This window comes from Babylonia areolata, chromosome 18, assembly GCF_041734735.1.
Source record: "Babylonia areolata isolate BAREFJ2019XMU chromosome 18, ASM4173473v1, whole genome shotgun sequence".
NCBI lineage: Eukaryota > Metazoa > Mollusca > Gastropoda > Neogastropoda > Buccinidae > Babylonia > Babylonia areolata.
Window position 1 is genome coordinate 23,266,837 of NC_134893.1, and position 8,721 is coordinate 23,275,557.

The following is an 8,721-nucleotide window of genomic DNA, read 5'->3' on the forward strand; positions in this document are numbered from 1 at the left end:
ACAACAACAACAACAACAAAAAACACACACCAGAAAAAACAAAAAAACAACAATAAATAAATAAATAATAAAGATAAAAATGATGAAAATATATCCAGGCCCTGTTTGAAATGTCCCAATGTTTACAAAGAACCAAATGACAGGAATGTTATTTGGTTGTTTTTTCGTTGGAGGCAGAGAATCACTTTTTGAACATTAATATGCGACAGGATAAAAAATATATCCAGGCCCTGTTTGAAATGCCCCAATGTTTACAAAGAACCAAATGACAGGAATGTTATTTGGTTGTTTTTTCGTCGAGGAGGCAGAGAATCACTGTATGAACATTAATATGTGACAGGATAAAAACAGAATTCTGAATTGTGGTTCCCTTACTCAACGTTTTCTACTTTAAAAAAAATTCTCACCTTCGGGTTTCAAATGAATTCCTCTCGCCAAACAATTGATGACATTCTTCCATTTTTGTGCGATTCGCTTATTGTCTTCCAATGAATCACTGCTCCGGACTTCAAATGTCACTGTAACACGATGTCTTGTTTTCTTCCCACTGAACATTTTCTTACGAAATGGGTATGCAAACACTGTGAAAGTTGCCATGTTGTTCATCCGGGTGGGACTATCACTTTGAGTGCGAGAAAGGCTGTCTGCTGGGGTGCATTGACAACCGATAATATCGCTTGTTTGTAAGGATTTTTCCTCATAGTGGCTACTGACAGTCGAAATCTGACTGTAAAACAATCCACCCGGAATTAGAGTGACTTTAAACAAAGCGCGCTTTTTACTCGAAATGCTGAAATCTCCCTCGAGCAGAACTTCGTTCCTCCAGTCCGCCATTTTGGCGAGTGATGTCGTATCATGTGAACGGTTTCCAAGTTTAACCAGTCACGTGATCATGTCTTCTCGCATAGGCAGACGACAGAAAACTGAACATTGTTTTCAGTGTGTAGCACGGCTGCTTGATCAGGTGCCTTTGTTTTCTTCTGTTCAAACTGAAAGAACTGTTTGCCTGCAGTTGGGCGCTATTATCTTATTCAGAGTCAATTGGCGCAGTGTGATAGGTCAAGATATCTAATTATTGAGGGTTATTTTTGTATGCCTCCCCGGCCCCGACCACCTTTCGTGGCTCTCGATCTCCCAGATGGATGGTTTATGTCCACAGACTCTCTCTCTCTCCCTCTCTCTTTCAGTATATATATATATATATATATATATATATATATATATATATATATAAATATATAATGAAATTTATTTTGTTTGATTGTAAATACTGACGAGTCTTACTATGATTTCATAAATAAGTGTGGGATTTTATACTGAAAAAAAAAAGAAGTTGCAAAATTGATATCAGAAGCTTTGAAGACAACACACAGCTAAACTACTGCGTGGTCACGATTCGCCGCTATCCGGGACATATTTGGTATTAACTTTTTTTTCCCGTGCCGATAATCTGAATCTTTTTCATTGATGTGTGTATGAATGGAGTTATTATTATGTGTTGGTTGCTGTAGGCCTACATGCAATGTCAGTTTGTTGTTGTTGTTTTCCAATAAGTAACTTTCTTTTTGTTTTGTTTTAACACTATGATTTTGCTTTCAGCATATTCATTCGTTTATTCTCGTCATGTTTTGTTATGCAATAAAAAAAAAAAAAAAATGTTGACACAATCACCCATGTCATAAGCGACTCATGGCCAACGACAGACAGAAACCACGGCTTCAGATCTGGCTCCTCCTGTGAGACGCAGCTGATTACAACAATGCACCATCTCTTCGAGTCCTATGACGCCGGGAAGCAAACCGATGTGGTGATACTGGACTTCAGTAAAGCCTTTGACAAGGTACCTCATAGCAAGTTACTCCACAAACTCGATCACTATGGAGTACGAGGACCTATTCATGAATGGCTTACCAACTTCCTGAAGAAAAGGAGGATGCGAGTAGTTCTGGAGGGAGAGGCATCAGGCGAGGTAGCTGTCGATTCCGGTGTCCCCCAGGGAACAGTGCTGCGGGGTCCATTACTTTTCCTGTGCCACATCAATGACCTACCGGAAGCAGTGAAGTCAAAAGTACGACTCTTCGCGGACGACTGCCTACTGTACCGCAACATCGACACCCTTCAGGACCACATCACCCAGCAGGAAGATATGAGACACCTTGAGGACTGGGCCAAGAGATGGAGGATGCGCTTCAGTGCACACGGAAATGTTACATCCTGTCCTCCCGGAGCAAGTCAACCTATATGTACAGCCTCAGTGGAGTCTTCCTGAAACAGGTTCAGCAAAATCAGTACCTAGGAGTGCTCATCTCAGATGACCTAAAATGGGGACAACATATTGCCAACATCTCTCGAAAAGCCAGATCAACAGTGGGCTTCTTACGCCGGGATTTCCGGAATTGCCCAAAGGAGTGTAGGCGCCTGGCGTACATCACACTAGTGAGACTAGAATATGCAGCAACACTGTGGGACCCATACTACCAACGGGACATCGAAGAGTTGGAGAGGGTACAGAGACAGGCAGCACACTTCATCACAAAGGGCTACAGGACCAGAGAACCAGGTTGTGTAAGCCAGTGCTGCGGGATTTGAATCTCCCCCCACTGGCTGATCGTCGCAGACAGGCACGACTAGGCCTGATGTACAAGATAGCTGGAGATCTCATCCCCGCCATTTCCCCCCAAAACTTCCTGACCCCTGTGAGTGCTGGCCGCAGACGGATACGACCCCCCAAGTATGAGGACTTCGAGGTCTCCAACATCGTCGAACGCCGCGTGGTCAGAAACACTCGTGGCTTCCAGCTACCTATCAGTAACACAGAACAGTATGCACATTCCTTCTTCGTGCGGGCAGTGATGGACTGGAACCATATGGAGGAGGACATCGTCAGAGCAGGCTCTGCCAGCGCATTTACATCAGCGCTTGGCAGATGAACGTCGCCTGCCTCCTGAGCATCTAGACAGCAGAAGAGATTTTAACCAGGTTTTTTTGTTGTTTTTTTTTTTTTAACCTGTAGATATATGTGGCTACTCATTGGGACCTGAACATGTAAGAAAGACTGTTAGGTCAGTGTGGTGGCCTTTTATACTTTTATACTGTTTTCTGCGCTCTCCCTGTTCCGTCGCTTTTATAGCCCATGATTGGCTCCTGCGACGTATGCATCCAGATCCAGATCCAGATCGGAGCGTCTCTGTCCTACTCAGTCTCTCTCAGTTTCTCTCTGGCTGTACGTGCGTGCCAGGCCGGCAGGAAACCTACCAGTCGCGCGCACGCGCGTGTGTGTGTGCCGTGTGAACGTGTGCGCGCGTGCGTCATATGTGTGAGACCCCCGAAAACCGTCCCAACACGACGATTAAAGATTTTTTTTTTCCAGACACGACTGACGAGCATTTCTGAATTGACTGGGGCTTTGCGGCGTTGACTGACTGACATTCATCCACAATGGACGGCAGATGCGACACTGACGGCATTGTACGCCTTTAAAACTTAAAATAAAATATTATTATTATTATTATTTTTTTAAAATAATAATTGTTCTTTTTTTTCGCGAATGACCGGGAAATATGTACCAGGCACCCGCAGGTTCCGATGCCACGTCGACCCAGCACCATGACATTCACACACAGAAAACCCGGTCAGTCACGTAGAATCTGCAATATCATATCTTTCGTGAAATTGCGATCCCGAAACGACCGCTTTCAGTGCGTCTGCTCGAATGATATCAGTTACTCTATATCAAAAATAAAATTTAACAAAGAGAAAATAATGACAAAACCACTCGACAACACGCCTTGCGCACGCGTACGTGTGCGTGCGCGCGCGCGCGCGCGCGCGCACACACACACACACACACACATTCTATTTATTTTGTGCCTATCAGTGCATGACAAACATGTATCAATTACAGCCTTGAATTGGCCCCTTTGTGTACGTATTTATTTTTGACAATGGTGAATGTGATGTGCTTTGTTTTGCTGTGATTGATTTTATGCCAGTGTATGATTTGAGACTGTGATGGTGCCTGTGCTGATATACACATATTTTCATGTCACTTAGTCTTAAATATGTATATTTCAGCCAATGTCATGTGGAGACTGTGTTGACTTTGCACATGTTTTACGTCACTCAGTCTTAAATTTGTATATTTTATTGTAAAACGCGATGAGCCCCATCTGAGATGCCGCGGGTATATACTGCGCTAAAAAGCCTGCATTTTATCATTAGTAGTAGTAGTAGTATCAGTATTAGTGAAGTAGTAGTAGTAGTAGTATCCAGTAAAAGCTTAATGCGTATCACATGCCGCCCCAAAAGCTGTGACAGGAACTTTTCCCGGCCCAATTCATAATTCATGGGCGTCCAGTTTTCAGCTTCTCCAAAAAACAATCAAGGTTTTATGCGTCTCCATACACTCTCTTTGCTCTGTTGGCGATCTCAGTTGATTGAGTAGTATGTATCTATCCACAAACATGAGTATCGAAATACTCAAACATGTACAGATTGTGTGTGTGTGTGTGTGTGTGTGTGTGGTGCTGACGAAGAACATCCGGCGGGAGGGAAAGGGGTTCGTTGACAGTGCTGCCTTCATTTTGTGTGTTGAGCCCAACAGGGGTCGTTGTTCCATGCAGGCAATCTGTTTGGACCTCCTGAATTCTCTATGAAAAACAAACAAACAAAAACAAACAAACAAACAAAAAACAAAATAATAATAACAACAACAAAACAACAACCCAACAACAACAAAAACCGAGCTTGTGCCAACGTCAGGTGTAAACAGGCGGGCATGGCAAAAACATGGACACTGTTCACTGTCACCTGATCTTGACAGGTGTTTAGTCGAATGAACCCAGCCATGTCCTCCGACATTAATCCCAACAGTCTGTTGTCGCCTGTCTACGCCAATGATTTTGTCAGTGGTGCAAAAATAATTGCCGCGCATGCGTGTGTGTGCGTGTCTGTGTGAAACAAGTCGACCAAATTCAACAGGGGACAAGGACATGTCATTCCCCCTTCAATTTCAGATCAACTGCGCAACAAGTAAAGTCCTGCTCTCAACATACTGCCCTTGACATAAATGATGTTTGCTCAGATGGAAAGACGTACCCCTGAGACACAACCACTAAGTTTTGGTTGCAGTTTTAAACAGGTGGACTTATCTGTATGCGTTACACCACAATCTGCTTCAGTGCCTTGACTGCTGAATGCTGATTGTGTCACGTCAGTGCGGCATGATTCTGCAGTGCAGGAACTTCATGTTCGTGTATTTTTAAGTAATGTAATTAATTTCAATGAGTAAAAGTAATGCAGTCACAAATCACTGTTACTGTCACTGGTCTCGTAACGTAGTTTGGTCGTGGGGGTGCTGCACTGATAAACGCATTACCAATATTCTCCATTTCTGGCGGTCGTGGGATAGGGCCTGAGTTTTGGAAAAGCTCCTCTCTGTCTACTCAGTGATGTCTTTTGTCCACTTCTTTCGCGGTCTGTCTCGTCTCTTTTTCCCCCTGTACTGTTCCATGAAAGACGTTCTTGGAGAGCCCTTCAGATCTTTTCATGTGGCCATACCATCTCATTTTTTTCTCCTTTTTTAAAATTTTTAAATTTTTTTTATTTATATATCTATATCTATATATATATATATATATATATATATATATCTATATATATATATATATATATATATATATATATATATATATATATATATTTACTGTAACAAGGAGGTCTTCATACTGACGGTTTTTCTGATGGTCTTTCTTAGTTCTCTATTTGTTATGTGGTCAATCTTTGTAGATGCCAAGGAGTCTCCTGAAGCAGCTCATTCCACTGCTTGATCCTTGGTTGTATGAAGATTAGGAGAATATCAGACAAGCAGGTCGTTAATTTCCGCACCAGGCAAAATGAATACTTCAAGAAACGGATCAACAATGAAACTGGCCTGTTGGAATGTCCGGACAATGATGCCTGGGCTCTCCAAAGATCTGCAAGACATCAGCGACGCCAGAAAGATGGCCGTCATAAACAGCGAGCTGAAGAGACTAAATGTGGACATTGCCACTCTGCAGGAAACACGGCTGGCTGACTCAGGAACACTAAAGGAGAGGGACTACACCTTCTTCTGGCAAGGAAAGAGCTCTGATGCCCCAAGAGAGTACGGAGTAGGCTTTGCAGTCAGGAATAGCCTGCTGAGCATGATCGAACCAGGCAGCGGCGGTTCAGAACGACTATTGACTCTCCGCCTCAACACCTCCGAAGGCTATGTCACTCTCGTCAGCGCATATGCTCCAACACTGTCCGCCTCTCCAGACGCCAAGGATGAGTTCTACGAAAATCTCGCATCAACCATAAGGAACATTCCCAGGACAGAACAACTTGTTCTCCTGGGCGACTTCAGTGCCAGAGTGGGTGCAGACAACGATTCGTAGCCCTCCTGTCTCGGTTCCTTTGGAGTGGGGAAAATGAATGAGAATGGACAGCGACTACTTGAGTTTTGTACCTGCCATGAATTGTGCATCGCCAACTCCTTCAAGACGATAGCCCCAACTGGAGGCACCCGCGCTCAAAACATTGGCACCAACTGGATCTGATCCTAGTAAGACGAGCTGGCATCAAAAACCTTCTCCACACTCGCTCTTACCACAGCGCAGACTGCGATACGGACCACTCTCTGGTATGCTGCAAGATCAGACTGCAACCAAAGAAGTTCCACTGCTCAAAAAAACAAGGGAACTCTCGCATTGACGTCAGCAAGATGTCTCAGCCAGACCTTGTAGAACAGTTCACAGAGGCCTTTGAGAGAGAATTCGATGCATTGCAGCCCAAAGACTCTGACACAGAAAGATGGGAAACGCTACGAGACACCATGCACCGCATTGCTATGGCCACCTTTGGGAAGAAAACCGCGAAGTCCCACGACTGGTTTGAGACCAAATCATCAGAGATGACTCCCAGTATTGAGGCCAAGCACGCTGCACTCACTGAGTACAAACGGTCACCCAGTGAGAAGAACCTCCAAATCCTCTGGGCTGCCAGGAGTAAGATTCAGTTTAACGCCAGGCGATGTGCAAATGAGTACTGGACAGAGCTCAGCGAAGAGATACAGAATGCTGCTGAAAGAGGCAACATCCGAGGGATGTATGATGGTATCAAGAAGGCACTGGGACCAACACAGAGCAAGACTGCCCCCCTCAAATCCTCCACTGGGGAAGTAATCAACGATCCTAGCCAGCAGATGGAGAGATGGGCAGAACACTACTCTGACCTCTACTCCACAGAAAACATGGTGTCCAAATCGGCCCTCGATGCCATCAAGTGCATGCCGGTCATGGAAGAACTTGACGCAGATCCAACTGAGGACGAACTCAGCAAGGCCATTAACAGCCTGACATCAGGCAAGGCACCTGGCAGTGACGGAATCCCCCCAGACCTCATTAAACACTGCAATACTACTCTTTTGCATCCTCTGCACACAGTCCTCTGTCAGTGCTAGAATGAGGGAGCTGTACCGCAGGACATGAGGGACGCCAAGATTATCACCCTCTACAAAAACAAAGGTGAAAGGAGCGACTGCAACAACTACAGAGGCATCTCACTTCTCAGCATTGTAGGCAAAGTCTGCACTCGGGTCCTCCTAATTCGCCTGCAGAAACTGGCCGAACGCGTTTACCCGGGATCACAGTGCGGTTTCCGAGCAGAGAGATCCACGGTAGATATGATCTTCTCACTTCGCCAAATCCAGGAGAAGTGCAGAGAGCAGAGGATGCCCCTGTATGTCACCAAGGCCTTTGACCTAGTCAGTAGAGACGGCCTTTTCAGGGCTCTTCGAAAGATTGGCTGCCCCCCCCCCTCCCCCAAACTGCACAGCTTGATTGAGTCCTTCCACTGCAACATGAAAGGGACGGTGCAGTTTAATGGTAGCCTCTCCAAGCCCTTCGACGTACGCAGCGGTGTCAAACGAGGCTGTGTCCTCTCCCCCCCCCCCCCGCCCCCTCCTCCCCCTCCCTATTTGGAATCTTCTTTGCTCTTCTCCTGAGACATGCGTTCAGCACAGCGCAAGAAGGGATCTACCTGCGGACCAGATCAGATGGCAGGCTCTTCAGTCCCGCCCGCCGACAAAAGTACGCGAAGCCCTCATCAGAGACATGCTCTTTGCTGACGATGCCGCAGTTGTGACCCACACCCAGCGGGACTTGCAGTCACTAATGGACCGCTTCTCCCAGGCCTGCAAAGATTACGGTCTGACCATCAGTCTCAAGAAGACAAATGTCCTAGGCCAAGACACGCCATCTCCACCAGCCATCACCATTGATGACTACGAGCTTGAGGCCATCCATCAATTCACTTACCCTGGGTCCACCATCACCGACAACCTCTCCCTTGACACAGAGATCGACAAGAGGATCGGGAAGGCAGCCACAACGCTAGCCCGCCTCACACAAAGAGTGTGGACAAATCCCAAGCTGACCACGAAGACAAGGATGGCTGTATATAACGCCTGCATCATCAGCACCTTGCTGTATGGCAGTGAGGCGTGGACCACACATGCTCGTCAGGAGAAAAGGCTCAATACCTTCCACCTGAGAAGCCTACGGCGCATACTCGGCATCTCCTGGCAAGACAAGGTGACAAACACCGAAGTCCTGACTCGCGCTGGCCTCCCGACCATGTATACCATGCTGAGACAGCGTCGGCTGCGCTGGCTGGGCCACGTTCGTCGCATGGAAGATC

General features: G+C 46.0%; 1 protein-coding gene across 1 annotated transcript in view; it reads right to left on the reverse strand.

Moving 5' to 3' along the window:
• Nucleotides 1-629, reverse strand: part of LOC143292192 (sphingosine kinase 1-like) — a 20,806-nt gene extending 20,177 nt beyond the window's left edge. The window contains exon 1 of the mRNA XM_076602374.1: nucleotides 408-629. Within this exon, the coding sequence (XP_076458489.1) occupies nucleotides 408-606 (199 nt within the window). The 5' untranslated portion in view covers nucleotides 607-629. The remainder of the gene's footprint in view (nucleotides 1-407) is intronic.
• Nucleotides 630-8,721: the final 8,092 nt, after the last annotated feature.